The sequence below is a fragment of the Mustela lutreola genome, chromosome X (assembly GCF_030435805.1).
Source record: "Mustela lutreola isolate mMusLut2 chromosome X, mMusLut2.pri, whole genome shotgun sequence".
NCBI lineage: Eukaryota > Metazoa > Chordata > Mammalia > Carnivora > Mustelidae > Mustela > Mustela lutreola.
In genome coordinates this window covers 53,918,731-53,942,177 of record NC_081308.1, presented here as the reverse complement: position 1 = coordinate 53,942,177, position 23,447 = coordinate 53,918,731, and the positions used below count along the sequence as shown (strand labels likewise).

Genomic DNA, 23,447 nt, shown 5'->3' with positions numbered 1-23,447 from the left:
AAGGAACTAAGGTTGACTTTATGAAACCTGGAGCCATAAAGCCCCTTGGGACTGTTGGCCTGATACCTTGCTTACAGAGTTCCCAGCAGCCTCACCAGGTGAGTAAAGAATGTCACTCCTTGGTAGGTGCAGTCTCAGAAGAGGAATTCGCCCAAATCAACAGGTATTGCAGGCATGCCTGATGGCAAGTACAGGGCTTGGCTTCTGGCCCGGAGAGGCTACTAAAAGTTTAACCTAGAGATTCCTTATAAAAAGTTCCAGCAAAGCAGATGCTAAAAGATCTATTGATCACACTCAATGGTTCTTGCTGAGCTTATCTAAATAATTAGGCCAAGTTTGTTAAAACTGGACTTGTTTCACAAGTGAATTAGTCCTGATTTGGCTATCTCTGTAATTGAGGGTTATTTTAGAGAGAAAAATTATGTTTTAGTAACACACCTTTATGGATGTTAAATTCTAGATTTGATTGTCTTTAAATGTTTGTTTACCTAAGCTAAACAATTTGAGGTAAACTTCAGAGAAGTTGTACAATAGCTCCTTTCGTCGATCTTACTGTTTTGTGGGGATATTCGCAGACCCCACGGCACATGATTAAACAACTGGAAAATGGGATTAATTCCCTACAATTATTTAACTTAACTAACACCTTGTGTGTGGCGGGGATAATGAAATTGCCTAAAAGCCAACCTGTCACACTCCATAGGATTAACTATGGACTTGGAGGCACCGTGGATGACCCCATTTTCTTTATGAGTGGATTGAATGATGCATGGGGAACTCCCCTTATCTCTTGACAAGTTTTCTCACTTGCCAATGATCCTCTGTAATCAGGATATTGTTAAGGCTGGACCACTCAAAGGTCTTCTTATTGGTTTCATCCCTTAGTCATATTTATCCTAGAGGCCACCTCTGTTGAGGTGCAATTGCAAATAGATGCTTTAGCTAAGCATAGAACAGCCCTCATAAAAGGAGCCTCAAAGCTCACTATGGGACAGTCCCTGACTGTAATGACTTCACATCAGGTCCAGATTTGTCTTAGAATTCAAAGGCAATCAGTGGATGATAGAAACCAACTAATTAAGTATTGGACTATACTTATAGATATGCCAGAATTAATACTTAAAACTTGTCAAACTTTAAACTTAGTTACCTGTATGCCTGAACCTGACCACTGTACTTCTTTCTCTATAGAGCAAAAATGTTCAGAGGTTATTGATCTTGCTTACTCTATTGGTCCAGATTTAAGATGCCCCTGTTAAAAATACGAATGACAGTTGGATTTCTGATAACAGTAGTTTTCATAGAAAAAATAAGATAAGCTAGGTATGCCATAGTGCTCACTAGCACTTTGCAATTGCCAAAGCCTAAGAATTAACATTTATACTGACTCCAAATATGCCTTCCTGGTACTACATGCCCATGGAGCTATTTGGAAGGAAAGGGGATTGCTATCAAGCCATAACTCCCCAATCAAATATGGTCCTGAGATCATAGCCCTTCTTGAGGCTGTATACTTGCCTAAGGAGGTAGCGGTGATTCACATCAAAGGACATCAGAAGGATATGACCTTGGAATCTAAAGGAAACAATCTAGCAGACCATGCAGCCAAAGAGGCAGCAAAGGGTAAGCAGATATTAAGCCTTATACCAGTCTTGACTCCAATGGAGTCCATGACTCCAGTCTATTCAGAGCAAGAAATTCATATTGCTCAGGAGCGAGGGTATACTAAAAATGCACAAGACTGGCTTGTTAACGATGAGGGAAAATTCTTTATGCCTAAGATTAGTCAATGGAAAATAATACAGGGCTTGCACCAGGCTACTCATTTGGGCAAAGACGCCTTAAAACATTTAATCAAAAATATATTTGATGGAGTGAATTTAACAACCACAATAAAACAAGTGTGTCGATCCTGTAGCATCTGTGCCCAAGTAAATCCGGAGGGTGCGGCTCGCCCCCCACCTCTCTTAAAACCAGTCCAGAGGCGTGGATCCTATCCAGGAGAGGACTGGCAACTTGATTTCACACAAATGCCACCTTGCAAAGGCTATAAATATCTATTAGTATTTGTTGATACCTTCACCGGATGGGTTGAAGCCTTTCCATGTAAAACTGAAAGGGCCGTAGAAGTAACTAAGGTTTTGTTGCGAGAAATTATCCCTAGATTTGGCCTTCCTCAATCTCTTCAAAGTGATAATGGTCCTTCTTTTACTGCTCAGATAACTCAGCAGATAGCTCAAGCCTTAAAAATTAAATATTTCTTACATTCAGCCTGGCATCCACAGTCCTCCGGGAAGGTGGAGAAAGCTAATCATACTTTAAAACGTCATCTTACTAAACTTAGTCTAGAAACCCAGGAAAATTGGGTTACTCTCCTACCAATAGGACTTCTTAGGATGAGAACTGCTTCAAAACAACCTATAGGACTCAGCCCTTTTGAGTTAATATATGGAAGACCATTTCTTTCTGTAGATCTGCTATTAGATGGAGATTATAATGCATTACTAAATTATTCGCTGGAAGCTGGGTTAATTCATAAGTCACTTAATGAGTATACTAATCGTATTCTTCCCAAACCTGATTTAACTATAACTGAAAGCCCACCCCATGTAAATCCCGGAGATATGGTTTACTTAAAAAATTGGAAGTCAGATATAACTGAAAACTTACATCCAAGATGGAAAGGTCCATATCGGCATAATCAGACAGATTGCTGGATCTGCGGAAGTTTGCCTATTTCAAGTACATCTGGATTACCCTGGTGGGTTTTTCCTTTACAGGGCACTGATTGGCATTCTCTACAAAATTATATCTCAGAGATGGTAGATGGAGGCAGCACATTCCGGGATAAATCTATTACTAATCAAAATGTTTCTTCCTGGCCCATGATCAGTAAAACATGGGATTCACCAGGACATAATCAAAGTTTTTCATATTCTCAAACTATTAAAATTCTAACTGGCTTTACAGGCTCACAAGATGATACTCACCGGCTAGGGCCTAAGTTACAAAACCCTCCTTATCGCTATACTAAGGATGGCATATATCAAATCTGGGATACATATCTGTGGCTTACACACACGATTGGATGGCTCAGTCAGAAGACAGTTTTATGCTGGGAACAAAGAAATCATATGTATGATACTTGGGCAAATAACACACGACATCTAGGATGGCTGTCTTTAGAAATGTGTTCCCAAGTAATAGTACTCCAGGCTACTGACTGGTTTGCTACTGATTGGGCAAGGCGACCTGGCATCAGATGGCCAGCTCCAAACGGAACCCACTGGATATGTGGAACCAACCTGTGGCCCTGGCTTCCTCCAGGGTGGATAGGTCGCTGTACTTTAGGATTTGCCTGGATCCATGGGCGCATTACTAAAACCATTACAACTCCAGCTAATCTCCCCAACTTGAAACAAAGATGGACGCAATCTGTTTTTAAATGGTATGATCACTTAGCATCCATCTTTGTTCCATCTGCGGGACTAGAGGATGTCAGGTGGCATGTAGAAGCCCTTAATAAATATACTACAAAGGCACTCAATGATTCACTAAATAGCATCTCCCAGCTTAATACCGAAGTGTCACAGATATGCAAGGCAGTCCTACAAAATAGGATGGCCTTGGATGTCCTGACAGCAGCCCAGGGTGGCACATGTGCAATTATCAAGACAGAATGTTGTGTATATATCCCAGACTATCACAAAAGTATCACAGAACTAATAAAGGATATAAATGCCCAGATTAAGGCCCTACAAGATCCTTCTCTCTCTCAGTAAATGGTTAAGTTCCTAATTTGAAGGAGGACTATGGCCGAATCTCCCTTTCGGGCTTCTCATTCTTATTGCCTTATTAATTTTAATATGTTGCTTTGTTCACTGTTTCCCTACTTGGTGCCGAGACTCCATTGCTACAATGACTACACCACGACAGACGATCCTTGTCGCGCGAGAGGACGCCTCTTCACTGTCAGCGCTGGATTCAGCTGCCTCCACCTTTCCTAACTCCCTTATACATTCCTACCCTGATCAATATTGACCCCAGTAGGTAGGGACAGCTCTACACCCCTATTCAGCACGAAGAAGTTACAGAAGATGAGACCTTCCACCTTCAACCCCCTTAAAGATTTCAGGGTCAAGATTGTTCAGGGGGAAATGAAGGAGCAGGAGGCTGGCTGAGGAGAAAGCAAAACCTGGCGCCTTGCACCCCACTTAGTGCAAGAAAAGGACAAATGGATATAAGATTCTATCCATGATGAAGAAAAAGGGGGGAATGAAAGACCCCCCGCCCTCGTTAACTAATTAACTGCTCTTTTGTTGTGTGGAAGTGCCCCTCCTCCCCTTGCAGTGAAGGGACCCTTCCCCCAGGGTTGAATTCAGTGTGGCTGCTCTTTTGCCTTTCTGTGGCTGCTTGGCTTTTGGGGCATGACACTTGTCTCCTGTTTGAACAAGATACCTTCTCCTAATAGCCGAGGCATGGTCACATAGGCAAGGGGGCTGCATGGTCACGTAGGTCACGTAGACGGGGGGGGGGGCTGCATAGTCACGTAGACAGGATGTCTTTCTGCTGAGCAATAAGGTCAAACTTCCCCTCTTTGTTTCCCCTTCCCGCCTTTCTCTTCGCGTGAGGGGTTCTTCCAAGGCCAATCCGCTAACACCAAGTATGCCTTTTTTCAAATGTTCAAATTGTCAGCCAATCGGCCCCGTCCCATCCGGGACTTGTTTGTACCTGTCTATAAAAATCCTGCACCACCCCAGCCAGGTGTGCTCAGCTAGCAGGAGCTGCTGACCACCCACAGGTGCGCGCTGACCACCCGCAGGTGCCTGCGTAACAATAAAGAACCTCTTGCTGTTTGCATCCTGTGGCAGTGTTGAATTCTTGGGTAAGGGGATCCGCGGGTCTTTCATTGGCACCTGGCTGGCTTAGTTGCTAGGGCATCTGACTCTTGATCTCGGGGTTGTGAGTTCTAGCCACCACATTGGGTATAGAGATGACCTAAAAAATAAATAAAAATTAAAATGTTGGTTAATTTTTACCTTTTCCAGAATGCCATAGAGTTGGAATCATATAGTATTTAGCCTTTGAGACTGGTCTTTCACTTAGCAATATGCATTTAAGGTTCTTCGAAGTCTTGTAGCTTAATAATTCATCTTTTAATTGTTGAATAATCCATTGTGTGGGTGTGGCACAGTGTACCTGTTCACCTACTGAAGGAGATTTGGATTGCTTCCAAGTTTTGGCACTTCAGAGAATAAAGCTGCTGTAAACATCCGTGTGCAGGTTTTTGTGTGGACACTAGTTTTAAGCTCTTTGGGGTAAATACAAAGGAGCACAATTACTGATCTTACAGTGAGAATGTGTGTAGTTCTGTGAGAAACTGCCAAGCTGTCTCACACAGTGCCTCCCATTTTGCATTCTGACCAAACAGTGAATGAGAGTTCAGTTGTCCCACATCCGTGCTAGCATTTGGTATTACTAGTGCTTTGGATTTTTTATATTCTACGTGATATGTAATAGTACCTTGTTTAAATTTGCAATTTCTTAGTGACATACAAAGTTGAGCATCTTTTCAGATCCTTTTTTTTCTTTTTTAAAGATTCTATTTATTTATTAACAGCACAAGCACAGGAAGAGGTAGCAGCAGGCAGCGGGAGAGGGAAAAAAGCAGGCTCCTCGCTGAGCTGGGGGCCCAGTGTGGGGTTCAGTCCCAGGACCTGAGCTAAAGGCAGATGCTTAACTGACTGGGTTTCCCAGCCACCGCTCTTTTCACATTTTTAAATTAGGTTTGATTTCTTGTTGCTACTAAGACATCTTTATATTATATTTCTTTTTTTTTTTTTATAAATTTTTTATTTTTTATAAACATATATTTTTATCCCCAGGGGTACAGGTCTGTGAATCACCAGGTTTACACACTTCACAGCACTCACCAAAGCACATACCCTCCCCAATGTCCATAGTCCCACCCCCTTCTCCCTAACCCCCTCCCCCCAGCAACCCTCAGTTTGTTTTGTGAGATTAAGAGTCACTTATGGTTTGTCTCCCTCCCAATCCCATCTTGTTTCATTGATTCTTCTCCTACCCACTTAAGCCCCCATGTTGCATCACCACTTCCTCATATCAGGGAGATCATATGATAGTTGTCTTTCTCTGCTTGACTTATTTCGCTAAGCATGATACGCTCTAGTTCCATCCATGTTGTCGCAAATGGCAAGATTTCATTTCTTTTGATGGCTGCATAGTATTCCATTGTGTATATATACCACATCTTCTTGATCCATTCATCTGTTGATGGCCATCTAGGTTCTTTCCATAGTTTGGCTATTGTGGACATTGCTGCTATAAACATTCGGGTGCACGTGCCCCTTTGGATCACTACGTTTGTATCTTTAGGGTAAATACCCAATAGTGCAATTGCTGGGTCATACGGCAGTTCTATTTTCAACATTTTGAGGAACCTCCATACTGTTTTCCAGAGTGGCTGCACCAGCTTGCATTCCCACCAACAGTGTAGGAGGGTTCCCCTTTCTCCGCATCCTCGCCAGCATCTGTCATTTCCTGACTTGTTGATTTTAGCCATTCTGACTGGTGTGAGGTGATATCTCATTGTGGTTTTGATTTGTATTTCCCTGATGCCGAGTGATATGGAGCACTTTTTCATGTGTCTGTTGGCCATCTGGATGTCTTCTTTGCAGAAATGTCTGTTCATGTCCTCTGCCCATTTCGTGATTGGATTATTTATTCTTTGGGTGTTGAGTTTGCTAAGTTCTTTATAGATTCTGGACACTAGTCCTTTATCTGATATGTTGTTTGCAAATATCTTCTCCCATTCTGTCAGTTGTCTTTTGATTTTGTTAACTGTTTCCTTTGCTGTGCAAAAGCTTTTGATCTTGATGAAATCCCAATAGTTCATTTTTGCCCTTGCTTCCCTTGCCTTTTGCGTTGTTCCTAGGAAGATGTTGCTGCGGCAGAGGTCGAAGAGGTTGCTGCCCGTGTTCTCCTCAAGGATTTTGATGGATTCCTTTCGCACATTGAGGTCCTTCATCCATTTTGAGTCTATTTTTGTGTGTGGTGTAAGGAAATGGTCCAATTTCATTTTTCTGCATGTGGCTGTCCAATTTTCCCAGCACCATTTATTGAAGAGGCTGTCTTTTTTCCATTGGACATTCTTTCCTGCTTTGTCGAAGATTAGTTGACCATAGATTTGAGGGTCTATTTCTGGGCTCTCTATTCTGTTCCATTGATCTATGTGTCTGTTTTTGTGCCAGTACCATGCTGTCTTGATGATGACAGCTTTGTAATAGAGCTTGAAATCCGGAATTGTGATGCCACCAACGTTGGCTTTCTTTTTCAATATCCCTTTGGCTATTCGAGGTCTTTTCTGGTTCCATATAAATTTTAGCATTATTTGTTCCATTTCTTTGAAAAAGATGGATGGTACTTTGATAGGAATTGCATTAAATGTGTAGATTGCTTTAGGTAGCATAGACATTTTCACAATATTTATTCTTCCAATCCAGGAGCATGGAACATTTTTCCATTTCTTTGTGTCTTCCTCAATTTCTTTCATGAGTACTTTATAGTTTTCTGAGTATAGATTCTGTGTCTCTTTGGTTAGGTTTATTCCTAGGTATCTTATGGTTTTGGATGCAATTGTAAATGGGATTGACTCCTTAATATCTCTTTCTTCTGTCTTGCTGTTGGTGTAAAGAAATGCAACTGATTTCTGTGCATTGATTTTATATCCTGACACTTTACTGAATTCCTGTATAAGTTCTAGCAGTTTTGGAGTGGAGTCTTTTGGGTTTTCCACATAGAGTATCATATCATCTGCGAAGAGTGATAATTTGACTTCTTCTTTGCCGATTTGGATGCCTTTAATTTCCTTTTGTTGTCTGATTGCTGAGGCTAGGACCTCTAGTACTATGTTGAATAGCAGTGGTGATAATGGACATCCCTGCCGTGTTCCTGACCTTAGCGGAAAAGCTTTCAGTTTTTCTCCATTGAGAATGATATTTGCAGTGGGTTTTTCATAGATGGCTTTGATGATATTGAGGTATGTGCCCTCTATCCCTACACTTTGAAGAGTTTTGATCAGGAAGGGATGCTGTACTTTGTCAAATGCTTTTTCAGCATCTATTGAGATTATCTTATGGTTCTGGTTCTTTCTTTTATTGATGTGTTGTATCACATTGACTGATTTGTGGATGTTGAACCAACCTTGCAGCCCTGGAATAAATCCCACTTGGTCGTGGTGAATGATCTTTTTAATGTACTGTTGAATCCTATTGGCTAGTATTTTGTTGAGTATTTTCGCATCTGTGTTCATCAAGGATATCGGTCTATAGCTCTCTTTTTTGGTGGGATCCTTGTCTGGTTTTGGGATCAAGGTGATGCTGGCCTCATAAAATGAGTTTGGAAGTTTTCCTTCCATTTCTATTTTTTGGAACAGTTTCAGGAGAATAGGAATTAGTTCTTCTTTATATTATATTTCTTATTTTAAGTCCTTTACCATGGATGTGTTTTGCAGATATTTACTCTGTGACTGGTCTTTTCATTCTCTCTCTCTATTTTTTTTTTAAGATTTTATTTATTTATTTGTCAGAGAGCGAGCGAGCGAGAGCGAGCACAGGCAGTCAGAGTGGAAGGCAGAGTCAGAGGGAGAAGCAGGCTCCCTGCGGAGCAAGGATCCCGATGTGGGACTCGATCCCAGGACTCTGGGATCATGACCTGAGCCGAAGGCAGCTGCTTAACCAACTGAGCCACCCAGGTGTCCCGTCTTTTCATTCTCTTAACAGTGTCTTACAGAGAAGTTTAATTTTAGCAAAGTCCCTCTCATCAATTTTTTCTTTCGTAGATCATGCTTTTGGTTTTATATCTGAAAAATCATTGCCAAATCCAAGGATCCCTACATTTTTTCTTCTGTCATCTTTAAGAAGTTTTGCATTTTACGTTTAGGTTTTGTGAAAGGTGTGAAAAGTTTGTTTTTATTCTTTTCATTTGTTTGTTTTTTCTTATCAATGTGCCATTGTTCGGTTCCATTTGTTGAAGACTGTCCTTGCCATTGAGTTGCCTTTGCCTGTGTGTGTGGATGTTTTTCTGGGCTCTCCACTCTGTTCCAAGCACCTGTCTCTTTTGCCAGGCACCTTCTGTCTTAATCACTATAGCTTGAATAATAAGTCTAGAGATGGGTGGTGGCAATCCTCAATTTCCTTTTTTTCCCCGCTCTTTAATATTTTGTTGACTACTCTGGGACTCTTGGTTTTCCAGTTTTCCATCCAAATTTTAGAGTCAACATGTTGGTATCCACAGAATAACTTCCTGGCATTTTGATTGGGATTGCATTGAGTCTGTCGATCAGTTTGGGAAGAACTGACCTCTTAACAGTATTGAGTGTTCTTCCTCAAGATTATGGACTTTCTTTCCACTTCACATCTTACCTTGCTTGTTGTCTTTCATCAGAATTTTATACTTTTTCTCACATAGGTCTTGTGCATATTTCATTAGATTTGCACCTAAGTATTAATTTTTTTTTGGTATGCTAATGTAAATGGTCTTGTGTTTTTAACTTCAAATTCCACTTGTACATTGCTGGTATATACGAAAGCAATTGACTTTTTAAATTTTTTAATTAAAATTCAATCTCGTTAACATAGAGTGTAATTTTAGTTTCATGGTTAGAATTTCGTGATTCATTGGTTGCATACAACACCCAGAGCTCATCGCAACAAGTGCCCTCTTTAATACCCCTCACCCAGTTACCCCAACTTTCCCCTCTCCAGTAACCCTCAGTTTGTTTCCTGTAGTTAACTTTCTTGTGATTTGCCTCCCTGTCTGTTTCTATTTTTCCTTCTCTTCTCCTATATTCATCTGTTGTTTCTTAAGTTCCACATGTGACTGAAACTATATGGTATTTGTGTTCCTCTAGTTCCATCCATTTCCTTCCAAATGGCAAGATTTTGTTCTTTTTGATGGCTGAGTAATGTGTGTGTGTGTGTACACCACATCTTTTTTATCCATTCATCTGTTGATGGACATCTGGGCTCTTATAGTTTGACTATAAACATTGGGGTGCTTTTGCCCCTTCAAATCACTTTGTGTACTTTGGATAAACATCTAATAGGGCAATTGCTAAGTCGTTTGGTTGTTACATTTTTAACTTTTTGAGGAGCATCCATACTGTTTTCCAGAGTTGCGTTCCCACCAACAGTGTAGGAGGATTCCCCTTTCTTCACATCCTTGCCAACATCTGTTGTTTCCTGACTTGTTAATTTTAGCCATTTTGACTGATGTAAGGTGGTGTCTCATTGTGGTTTTATTTATTTATTTATTTATTTGACAGAAAGAAATCACAGGTAGATGGAGAGGCAGGCAGAGAGAGAGAGAGAGGGAAGCAGGCTCCCTGCCGAGCAGAGAGCCCGATGCGGGACTCGATCCCAGGACCCTGAGATCATAACCCGAGCTGAAGGCAGCGGCCTAACCCACTGAGCCACCCAGGCGCCCCTCATTGTGGTTTTGATTTGTATTTCCCTGATGCTGAGTGATGTGGAGCCCTTTTTCATGTGTCTGTTGGCCATTTGGATGTCTTCTTTGGTCTGTTCATATCTTCTGTCCATTTCTTGACTGGATTTTTTTGTTTTTTGGATGTTGAGTTTAATAAATTCTTTATAAATTTTGAATACTGGCCCTTTGTCTGATACATCATTGGAAAGCAATTGACTTCTGTATTTTAACTGTGTATCATGCAATCTTGCTATAATCACTTGACTAGTTTCAGGAGGGTGTGGGTGTGGGGTGGGAAGTCTTTGTAATTTCTGTAGACAGTCATGTCATCTGTGAACAAAGTTTTATTCTTTCCCAGGTTGTATACCTTTTGTTTCCTTTTCTTACCTTATTTCATTAGTTTGGCCTTCCAGTATAGTATTGAATAGTAGTAGTAGGAGGGACATCCTTGCCTTGATTCCCTGTCTTCTATTTTCTCAGTATTAATATCATGTTAGCTGTGGATTTTTGGAGACATTCTTATCAAGTTGAGGAAGTCCTCCTATTCCTAGTTCCCTGAGGGTTAATAATGAAGAGGTGTGGATTTTGTTAAATGCTTTTTTTCCTCCCTTCATTGATATGATCATGTGATTTTTTTTCTGTTGATATGATGGATCACATTGATTTTCTAATGTTGAACATTTTCTAACGTTGCATACCTGGAATAAATCCTACATGATCCTGGTGTATAATTTTTTAATATAGTGTTTGCTTTTATTTGCTAATTTTTGTTGAAGATTTTTGTGTCTGTGTTCATGAGAGATACTAGTTTGTAGTTTCTTTTCTTGTAGTATTGGTTTTGGTGTCAGGGTAATAATGATCTCCTTGAATGATTTAGAAAGTATTCCGTGTAGTTTTACTTTCTGGAAGAGATTTTAGAGAATTGTGTAGTATTCCATAAATGTTTGGTTGAATTTACAGTGATTGAGATTGTTAGCAGTGGCCCTCCCTTCTTTCATCTGATATTAGTAATTTATGTCTTCTACCTTTTTTTCTTTGTTTGCCTGGCTAAGGGTGTATCTGTTTTATTGATGTTTTAAAAGAAACAGACTTGGGGTTTATTGATTTAAAAAAAAAATTCCTGGTTTTAATTACATTGATTTCTGCTCTAATTTTTATTTTTTTCTACTTCCTTTAGGGTTTATTTTTTATGATTTTATTTGACACAGAGAGAGTCAGTGAGAGAGGGAATACAGACAGGAGGAATCAGAGAGGGAGAAGCAGCCTCCCTGAGCAGGAAGCTCTGATGCAGGGCTCTGTCCCAGGACCCTAGGACCATGTCCTGAGCCAAAGGCAGATGATTAACCAACTGAACCACCCAGGAGCCCCTCCTTACCTTAGATTTGATATTTGTCATTGTTGCCTAAAATGGAAGCTTAGATTATTAACTTTAATCTTTTTTTTTCTAATATTTGCATTCAGTACTGTATTTTCCCTTTAAGCAGCATTCCACACATTTTGCTACATTGTATTTTGTTGAGACTGGTCTCCTGTCATTTAGAAGTGTGTCATTTAATCTCCATGTATTTTGGACTTTTTCAGCTATCTTCTGTTACTGATTTTTAATACCATTGCGGTCTGAGAACATACTTGGTATAATTTTTAGTTTTAAAAATTTGTTGTGTTTTGTGGCCCAGAATTATTCTGTCTTGATGAGCTTAAGAATGTGTGTTGCACTATTACTGGGCGAAATTGTCTGTGTACGTCTATTGTATGGTAATTGATGGTGGTGTTGAGTGTGCCATGTCTGGACTGAATGTCCACATCTGTCAGATCCTTGTTGCCCTGCTGCTGGATCGGCCCAATACTGATGGAGAAGTGTTGAAGTCACCAGCTGAGAAAATGGAATTGTTTATTTCTCCCTACAGTTCTGTTAGGTTGTGTCTCACCTGTGTTGATCAGGCACACATACGTTAAGGATAATTGTGTCTTCTTGGTCAGTCGATTTCTTTATCATTATGTAATGCTGCTCTTTATGCCGGATAGTTTTCCTTCTCTGAAATCTGCTTTGTCTGAAATTCATGTAGCTACTCCATTGTTCCTGTGATTAGTGTTACTTTGGATTTTTTTTAATGTATTCTAGCATTTAACTTGTTGATATTTAAGTTGTTTCATTTTTCATCAAAATATAATTCACAAAGCATAATAGTTGCCATTTGAAAGTGTACTCTTCTCTGGTTTTTAGTATATTTACTGTGTATATGGTACATACGTCACTTCTGTCTAATTCCAGAATGCTTCCATCACCCGAAAAATAAACCTCTTGGTTCCAATTCTCCCCTCCCCTTATTCCCTGGCAATCATGAATCTACTTTCTGTTTTTATGGATTTGCCTTTTCTGGAACATCTCCTATCAGTGGAATTGTATAACACGTGACCTTTTGTGTCTGGCTTCCTTTAACCTGAGAGTAGAATGTTTTCAGACTTCACTCGTGTTGTAGCATGTAACAGTTTATTCCTTTTTGTGGTTGTGTAAGAGGCTCTTTCACCTTTTATGTATCCATTCATCAGTTGATGGACGTTGGGTATATACTCATTTGGCTGTTACGAGCAGCGCTGCTGTGCACATTCATGTACAGGTTGTGGCAGGAACATCTGTTGTCAGTTCTGTCGGTGTCATACCCCTAGACGTAGAACTGCTGGGTAATTGTACGTGTGTAACTTCTTGAGGAGCTACCGAGCTGTTTGCTGCCTTAGCCACACTATTTTACATTCTCACCGACAATACAGGAGGGTTCCAGCTTCTCCGCCTTCTTGCCAGCACTTTTCTTCTTCTTTTTTTTCTTTTTCTTTTTCTTTTTCTTATTTTACCATAGTTGTCCTAGTGGGTGTGACGTGGCATCTGCATGTGCTTTTGATTCGCATTTCCCCAATGACTAAGGATGTCGAACATCCCGACATGTGCTCTTGACCGTCTGTGTATCATCTTTGGAGAAATGTCTATTCAAAAGTCTTTGGCTTGTTTTTAAATTAGGTTATTTGTCTTTTTGTTGTTGAGTTCTAAGAGTATATTTGCATATTCTGGTTATTAGGTCCTTGTCAGACAAATGATTTGCAGATACTCTCTCCCATTCTGTGGGTTGTCTTTTCACGTTCTCCGTAGTGTCCTTTGACACACGAAAGTTTTTATTTTGATCAAGTTCAGCTTATCTAATATTTCTTATTGCTTTGTGTATCATGTCTAAAAAAGCTTTGCCCGATCCCAAGTCATACAGATTTTCACCTGTTTTCTCTGAGTGTTACAGTTTTTACTCTTACATTTAAATCTTTGATCCATTTTGAGTTATATTTTTGTGTATGTGTGACGTTGCTGTTCCAAGTTCATCCTTTTGCATGTAGATATTCATTTGTCCCAGTAGTAGGCACTCAAAAAGACTGTTTTTCCCCCCATTAAATGGTCTTGGCATCCTTGTGAAAAATCAGTTGACCATAAATGTATGGGTTGTAAATACTTTCTTTTTGAATACTTGGGAAATCTACACTATAAAGTAAAACCATTCCTAAAGTAGTAAAACCATTCTTGGTTAAGTGAAATGGGTCTCTATTATGGCACTGTGAGTTTGGGTTTGCTTTTCACAGCAAACGCTGCCTAACCCAGTATTCACAGATGTTCTGAGTTATTTAGTCATGTGTTATGCAACTTTTGTTTATCTGAGAACAAATGCATAAATGGTAAGTTGAGTACTAATATTACCTAATAGCATTTGTTCACTGAGGCTAAGTTATATGAATTATTTATTTATTTAAGATTTTATTTGAGAGTGAGAGAGTGCGGGAGCAGGAGGAAGGGACAGAGGGAGAAGCAGGCTCCTTGCTCAGCAGAGCGCCTGATGTGGAACTCAAACCCAAGAGACTGGGATCATGACCTGAGCCAAAGGCAGATGCTTAACCAACTGAGCCACATAGGCACCCCAGTTATACAATTTAGAATGCCATCATGAAGTTCAAGAACTTCAACAATGTGTAACTGAGGCAGGGAAAGTGATCGACCTAAAGGTATACAGTTGGTGAGTAGGATGGCCAGGATTATGAACCGAGACCCCCTCCCGTGATGTACTACATAACTATGATGTAAGGTCTGAGATGGTCTCAGGAGAGAAAGGTCCAGGCTAATTTGGTCACCAGTGTAAGAAGCAGGTGGCTTTCTGTAGATGACTGTGAAATTACGGTTTGGTATGAAGTCCTTCTCTTCGACACTAGCAGGGTCAGTCTTTGGTTGATTAACTAAGAAAGTCAGTTTAAACAAGTACTCTTAGGGAATGGTATATACAGTTTTTAGCATTTTATTTGGAAAAAATATATGTACATTTATTCTCCATTGAAACAGTGCCAGGTCTTTTCTTTGGAAACTGGCCTGCAGATTAGATTTCTGAGTTATCACAGCACTTGGGTCGCTCAATAGGTTAGGCATCTACCTTCGGTTCAGGTCATGACCTCAGGGTCCTGGGATAGAGTCCCGCATTGGGCTCCCTGTTCAGCAGGGAATCTCCTTCTCCCATTGCCCCTTTCCCTGCTCATACTGTCTGTCTGTGTCTCAAATAAATAAAAAGAATCTTTTTTAAAAAAGCTTTCTATGTTGTCTTTTTTTGCATTCAGTTTCAGTTTCTTTAACTGAATTGAGTGAGAATCCTGTGATCACTCCCTCCCTGCCTGGCATGTGGTCATCTCACCCATACCTAACTTAGCAAAAATTTTCTTATTGATTTCTTTGTATCAAATCTTTCCAAAGTAGCTGTGTTAGTTTTCAAAAGAACAGTGATTTTTTTTGCAGTCATATTTTGTTGGTTTACATAGTGTTTAATGAAGCTATATAATTACGAAGTAAGTGTAGGTGTCCTTAACTAGTTTGGGAATCATCACATTTGATTCTTGCTGACTAAACAGGTCATGGAGTAGCAGAGTCACAGGGGAAGTAGATAGTAATTTATTGCCTCTAAGCATATAAGCCTACCGGGGTATCACAGTATTGTAAAGGGGAAACACAGGATAGCTAATCCTGTGAGACCAATACTTGGAAATAGGTTATGAAAGATTTGGAACATCTGTTCAATGGGACACTCAGCATGCACATAAAATATTAATAGAAATGTATGTGTTTTACGTAAAGACATTCAAGTTATATTTTTAGATGGGAAATTTTTTTTTATAGAATGGTTTTTTGTTTTTTATTTTTTAATTTTTTTAAGATTTTATTTATTTATTTGACAGAGAGAGAGAGAGGTCAGGCAGAGAGAGGGGGAAAAGTAGGGGAAAAGTAGGCTCCCGGCGGAGCAGAGAGCCTGATGTGAGGCTTAATCTCAGGGCCCTGAGATATGACCTGAGCCGAAGGCAGAGGCTTAACCCACTGAGCCACCCAGGTGCCCGTAGATGGGAAATAGTTTAGAAGAGCATGAATATTTGTGTGTGTGTGTATGTTTACACACATACATAGAGAAGGTCTGGGATTTCCATTCAAGATGGTGGCATAGGAGGATCTTGAACTCATCTCTTCTATGAAATACACACTGAATCTATAGCTCCATATGGAAAAATTTCCTGTGGAAAAAACCCTACAACTAGCTGAGTGACTCCTACACATTAGGTGAGTAAGGAAAAAAACCTATGTTGAAGTAAGAATCACTCTTGCCATAAACCCCACCCCTGGTACAGCGACCTGGGATTGAGAGGGTACTCACAACCCCAGGCTTCTCCCTGAGGAGTAAAGGCTTTGAGCCCCACTTCTGGCACCCCAACTTTCAAGATGTACATCTAAGAGACAAGACTCCAAAACATCCAGCTTTGAAAGCCATCAGAGCTTGCACCCATGAGACCCACAAGGCTATAGCAAACTGAGAAAGAGTTCTTAAAGCAGTCGCGGGAGTAGACTGACCCACCCTGGAACTCAGCACAGAAGCAGCAGACTGAAATGCGTTCAGATTTCTGTGAAAGAGGCCCATTTGCTTATCTTAAAGCCCTGAGGGGCAGGCATCTCATTTAACATGGATCTAGGAGCCTAGTAAGGTATTCTCCAAAGATGGAGCTGATGGGTACCATCTTTGCGCTGTCCCTCTGCCTCGCTTCTGCTTTCTGGTATCTCCTGGAAAGGAGCTTGAATGCTCGTATGATGCCCCGAGGTTTGCAGTTGCTACCCAGGGTATACCTCTAGATCACCTGGCTCTAGCGGCCAGCAAGACTCATACTCACAGTAGTGAGTATTACAGTATTTACAACAACCAAGACTTGGAAATAACTAAAGTGTCCACCAACGGGGTGAATGGATAAAGAAAATGTGTGTGTATACGATGGAATATTACTCAACCATAAAAAGAAGGAAGTCTTGCCATTTGCAGCAACATGGATGGACCTTGAGGATATTGTGCTGAGTGAAATAAGTCAGACAGAGAAAGAGAAATACTGTATGATCTCCCTCACATGTGGAATCTAAAAAACAAAACAAAATGAAGTCATAGAGAACAGATTGGTGGTTGCCAGAGGTGAGGTTGTGGAGGAAATAGATGAGGGGTCCAGTGTTATAAACTTCCAGTTAATAATATAAGCCCTGGGGATGTAATGTACATCATAGTGACTGTAGTAAATAATACTGTGTATTATTGTATATTTATTTTATTATTTTTTATTAGAAATATGTATTATTAGCCCCAGGGTTACAGGTCTGTGGATTGTCAGGCTTACACACTTCCCAGCACTCATCATAGTACATACCTTCCCCAATGTCCACAACCCCACCACGCTCTCCCTACACCCCTCCCCCCAGCAACCCTCAGTTTGTTTTGTGAGATTAAGAGTCTCTTATGGTTTGTCTCCCTCCCAATCCAATCTTTTTTTTTTAAAGATTTTATTTATTGGACAGACAGATCACAAGTAGGCAGAGAGGCAGGCAGAGAGAGAGGAGGAAGCAGGCTCCCCGCTGAGCAGAGAGCCCGATGTGGGGCTCGATCCCAGGGCCCTGGGATCATGACCTGAGCCGAAGGCAGAGGCTTTAACCCACTGATACACCCAGGTGCCCCCCTCCCAATCCAATCTTGTTTCATTTTTTTTCCTTCCCTACCCCCACACCCCCCACTTTGCCTCTCAAATTCCTCATATCAGGGAGATGGTATGATAATTGTCTTTCTCTGATTATTTCACTCAGCATACTCTCTAGTTCCATCCACATCACTGCACATGGCAAGATTTCATTTCTTTTGATGGCTGCATAGTATATTATATATATATATATATATATATATATATATGTATATTTTAAGATTTTATTTATTTATTTGACAGAGATCACAAGTAGGAAGAGAGGCAGGCAGAGAGAGAGGAGGAAACAGGCTCCCTGCTGAGGAGAGAACCTGATGTGGGGCTCGATCCCAGGACCCTGGAATCATGACCTGAGCCGAAGGCAGAGGCATTAACTCACTGAGATACCCAGGTGCCCTATATTATTATATATTTAAAGTTGCTAAAGCTTAAGAGTTCTTAGCACAAGAAAAAAATGTGTATGTTTGGTGATGGATGTTAACTAGTCTTAGGGTGATCATTTCACAACAGATAAAAATATGGAATTTTTATGTTGTACGCCTGAAACTAACATGTGTCCATTATATGTCAGTTTCTTTAAAAAGTAATTGATATTTATTTTTTTAAAAATTATTTACTTATTTGACAGAGATCACAAGTAGGCAGAGAGGCAGGCAGAGAGAGAGACAGGGAAGCAGGCTCTCTGCTGAGCAGAAAGCCCAATGCGGGGTTTGAACCCATAACCCTGGGATCACGACCTGAGCTAAAGACAGAGGCCTTAACCCACTGAACCAGCCAGGCACCCCAAAAGTAATTTATATTTTAAAGAGAAAGACTAGGGCACCTGGGTGGCTCAGTCAGTTAAGCGTCTGCCTTCGGTTGAGGTCTTGATTTCAGGGTCTTGGAATGAACCCTGGCATCAGGCTCCCAGCTCAGCAGAGAGCCGGCTTCTCCCTCTGCCCCTTCTCCCACTTGTTCTCTCAGTCTCTCTCTCTCAAATAAATAAAATCTTAAAAAAAAAAGTAAAGAGAAAGACCAAAACAAAGTCTGGAAGAATGTGAATCGCTGTGTTAAATAGTGAAGAAAAATAAACATTAACAGTGCTTAACTGCAGAGCATTAGAGAGTGGGTGATTTTTTTTTTCTCTCTTACATAAGTATTTCTTGGTTGGTTGAAAGTTTGACAGTGAACATTTGTTACTTTTAAAATTAAGAAGAAAAAGCTGTTTCTATTTTAAGAAGAGCCTCTTTGAAATGTATAATTAAAAGAAATAAAATACCTGTAGAGTTAGGCAACAGGAGAGAATGGTCTTGGTGAGGGGCCCCCTTTCCCATAATCTTAGGAAGTGAGCAGACCCCCTGATGTCCCTGTGTGTGTTCCCATGCAGTAATACGGCCTCTTATTCTTTCTCTGATCTTATTTTTCTATGTAAAATGTGGTATCATTGCAATCATTTTTTTCTTTCTGGTTTGATTTTCAGGAAGATTTTGACGTCGATCACTTTGTGTCTGACTATAGGAAGCATGTCCAGCTGGAGGAACTAAGAGGAGATCTGGAACTCTACTATAAACATCTTAAAATAGCCATGGTCGAGCTCATCAATAAGGATTATGCAGATTTTGTCAACCTTTCCACAAACTTGGTAAACCTGAAATTCACAAGTCCTACAAACACACACACACACACACACACACACACACACACTTTCTCTCTCCTTCATATTTATTAAAAGGGCAGAGTTTTTAGAAACCTTTCAGTTGATTACCCCACCAACCCCACCAGAAACTTGAAGAAATTACCAATTTCATTAATAAAAGAACTAAACTTTTGGGAATACATTTTTTTGTTTGTTTTAGTTTTTATTCATTTATGGTTGCTCTAGTTAGATTTTGTTTCAAATTCATTAGTCAACAGTGAAAAGTAAAGGATGATAATACCCAAGGGGTTGTTTTATTAGTTGCTAAGTGATTACCCTGAAGTCTTCCTTGATTTAGACTAATTTTTAGGAGCAAATGTCCACCACTCTTACAATGTTTAATTTACTCCCAGGTATATGTTAGCCAGAGCTAGGTTGAGGGAACATTGGCCAATATTGATATTTTAAAAGTTTGGTTTTATAACAATATAAGAATGATTTGCAGTGAGCTTATCAATTGTTTGTAAAAGCCTTTTAGAAATGTTGAATTTTGTTACTTGGCAGAAAAGTCTCCTTGTTGATGCTTCATTTTGTTTTAAATCTGTTTGTGCAGAGAAGCACAGAAAGTTGCAGCTCCGTGGGAATTTCAAGAAGCATTAAAATTAATGGTGCACATTTGCTTTTGGGAATTATACCACTAAGATAAATATCCCAATAGGATTAAAAACCTAGAAAATTTTACTTCTGTTTAATTTCTATTTTTCTCAAGGCTTATAATAATGTTTAAGAGAGACGTAGCCCATCTCTCAGCCCGATACTCAGCTGGCTGAGTATCATCAGTTACAGACAGAGAAGTGTTCACCTTCTCTGAAAATTTTTCACATTCATTTAAAATGTCATCTAAAGGCAAATTGTTCTTAAGGAAACTTTCATTTCTCATGACTTCCCTTATTTTTATAGTTTCATGTATTTCAACAGATTTTTTTCATATACTATGAACAACATTAATGGCCAAATAACACTTCTGTTGTTTAGCTAGTTATTTAGCAAAATACGGTTGTGCCAAAAAACATAATTTAAATCTGGTACTGCTTTGATTGTTAAATAGATACGTCACTATTACTCCTTATCGTGATGTGTTTGTGCCAACCTGGTTTTGCCTTTAGGTTGGCATGGACAAAGCCCTCAATCAACTTTCTGTGCCTTTGGGACAGTTACGAGAAGTTCTGGTAAGTCCCAAATTAATGAAAACAGTCTGCTGTGATGCCTGTTGTCCTCGTCGGCTTTTCTCTAAGAATTCTTTTCATCTGTTAGTTTGGTGGTACTGGTGGTTGTATTTTAACGGTTCATGATTATAATATTCACCTTCAGAAGAGTTGTAAATGATTTTGTTTTTGCATATGCTAAAAACCTAAAAAAACATGTTCGATTTGAAGAAGACATATTCTCAGATTAGACAACCTTAAAATGTCAGGGGAGAGGAAGCATATTTCCAAATTCAACGTATTAATGCCACTTTGGTCATATGTAAGTGGTTTCTAACTTATGAATGACTTGTATTTTAACAGTTTGTAATCTTGTAAATATCCCCCCCTGCCCACGTAATCTACATGTGGTTAGGTTCCTGGGCTGATCTACAAAAACTGTGTAATCCCTAATGGAACTGAAGGATAATATAAATAAAATGTAATACTTAATAAATGTTACATTTGCATGTTCTCTCAGAAAAATCTCTGTTGTGGGAATGGGACTCCCGACCTCTAAACCATTGGGAATAGGAACTCCACCTGGGTGAACAGTGGAGGGGGAGTTGTGGCATCACTTCTAACAGAAAACTGTGCTGCCCTGTCTCCCCCCCCCCCCGTCTGTGTTTGGTGCCCTGACTTCCGGCCTCTGTCCGTTCTGATGCCCTGTCGTAAACTTGTCATAAACGACACCATCCTTCCTTGTGTGTCTCCTCTAGCTTGAGTGGCCTCGTGCATCCCTCCCCTAAGACAGTGCCTGCATCCTAGAGAGAATATAAGGAGAACATAATTTAAGGGAGGACACAGTACATGGTTAGAACCAAGAAAAATGCAGAGTAACGGAAATATCAGTGCTGAGAAGCCTAGGGGAGGGGCAGGCAGGAAAGAGTTCGTGAAAGAGGTAAAAATCTTGAGTTGTGCCTTGAGGTAGCCAATACTTTCCATGGTTTATGTCTCATTTGAATTTTACAAAATCTTGTTAAAGGTACTTTTCCTTGCAATGGAAGGAATTTTCTTGGTCCGCTGTTGGATTCCACACCAGCCGCTGTGGGGCTCTCCCACTGCCTCCTTGGTGTGCCTCTTCCTCCCAGGGCCTCATAGTGGTGTTGTTTCCCAAGCCTAGCCTTCCTTTGGCCTCCCACTCTTCTCTCGAACCCCTCCCCGGAGGCAGATTTGCTCTACTCACACAGGTTCCCGTCCCGCCTCACCCCCTGCCATCACCGTATCCCCTCCCTTTTCCATGGCCTGTCTTTATGGCCACTTTGGTCCTGCTCAGCCACAGGCCTGACCTGCCTTTGTGGTCCCAACTCTGAAGCTGTTCTGTGAGATTCTCAGACCACTGAGGGATACGACTATATCTGTCTTCATTGTATCCCTGTGAGGTGCCACAATACTGACATCCAGGAGGTGTTTCATAATGTTGATGGAGTGAATTAATTCACCTTCCTGTGGAATTTTTGTGATATGCCTACTTCATTCTAGTTGTTTCTGTTAACCTTTGTTTTGGCCCTAATTCCTAATTATCTCTTTATTCATTAGCTTCTGGACATGTTTCTCCACCTCTGCGTTCTGCCTTTTTCTGGTCTTCTGTTCTTCATTCTTGATTCCTGGTATTTCCATACCCACATTTCATCATCATGCATCAGTGCTTTGACATTCTCCCGTTCTCCAAAATATGCAGAATCTAAAGACCTCATCTCAGTGAAGTTGGCCCTCCATTCCTATTTCTGCTTCTCTCCAGAAGGAAGCCTGCAGTGCACATGGCTGTGTGCCTGTCTGCCCCTGCCCCTGAGTGTGTCTGCACTTATATCTGCTCCCCATCCCCTCCCCACCTCGGCAGCTGTGTACACATGGCTTTCAGAGTCCGATTCGAGCCCCGTCACATTTCCAGACTCTCCTGTACTTTGCTTCATATTATCTGTTCTCCATTCTAAGCCCCCTCATCCCCATAACTTTCACTGTATATGTGTCATTCTTCTTCTGGCCATGCGACCCTGCCTTCGTGTCATTATGCCCCCAGATCATGAGTCCCCTCAACAGTAACTGTGTCTGGTATATATATATATTTTTTGTCAATATCTGCATAGTACTGGTGCACAGGTATTAAGTTCTCTGGAATTGAATGAGATGTAGGAACTTGATAATGTGACAAAACAATGTCTGTAATACGTTTTCTTTATTATTCTTTTAAAGAGTCTCAGGTCATCTGTCAGTTAAGGAATTCGGGCAGTAGATGAACGAATGTGTAAACAAGAGGACATAAGGAAGAAAAACGTACCCTCCAGTAGTTTTCTTATGCTGCATGCCAGTTGAAGCCTTCTCCTCTTGTCTCTGCGAACTTGTCAGCACTATTCAGCTTTTTTTCAAAGCTCTCACGCATGTGCATTTTATGCATTATGTCACCTTATCTACCTGAAATAATAAGACAGAATTTTAGAGGTACCCACACGATCTCAAGATCACCCACTTTTTCCAGAACAAGAAACAGTGATAACTGTTGTCGGTGCAGCGCTTGACAGTTAACGACTGTATAAATTGTCAGTGGCCCTGTAAAGAAAATAGGCCTATATTAGAGACTAGGGGAGAAGTGGGCTTTCCAAAGCAAACTCAGGATTCTGCCATAGGTTTGTTGTTATTTTCTGATCCTGTGTTCTTTATGTTCTGGTGTTCACTTTAATTTTTTCGATTCCCAGTAGTTAGCATGCAGTGTTGGCTTAGTTTCAGGTGTGTGAGACAGGCAACGGCTCTGTACATCTGAGGGCTCACCCCGGGAGTGTGCCCCTTAGTGCTATCTCCAGTTTCAAGTGTCCCCGATGTCATTCATGATCATAACGATGTAGGGGCACAGCGGGCATTGGGAGTCTGGGCTTCTGACTCTCGCCTGCTGCTCTGTACAATGTTTTCTATGTGTATTATTAGCATATTTGTTAAAATCTCAGTGGGGAGAAAGCCTGTTTGAGGGACCTTCTGTTTAATTCGCCTCTGGATCTCCTCACAGCTTTTATCCAAAGAATGCT

General features: G+C 40.5%; 1 protein-coding gene across 2 annotated transcripts in view; it reads left to right on the top strand.

The window, feature by feature from the left end:
- LOC131820783 (conserved oligomeric Golgi complex subunit 2-like) overlaps positions 1-22,816 on the top strand; it is a 35,352-nt gene extending 12,536 nt beyond the window's left edge. Inside the window, exons 2-4 of one of the 2 annotated variants that reach the window (XM_059156525.1) lie at positions 19,031-19,192; positions 20,353-20,415; positions 22,624-22,816. In XM_059156525.1, coding sequence (XP_059012508.1) covers positions 19,031-19,192; positions 20,353-20,415; positions 22,624-22,647 — 249 coding nt within the window. In that variant the 3' untranslated portion in view covers positions 22,648-22,816. Of the gene's footprint in view, positions 1-19,030; positions 19,193-20,352; positions 20,935-22,623 lie in introns of those variants that run through there. The other variant, XM_059156524.1, reaches the window with a different exon arrangement.
- The last annotated feature ends 631 nt before the right edge of the window (positions 22,817-23,447 follow it).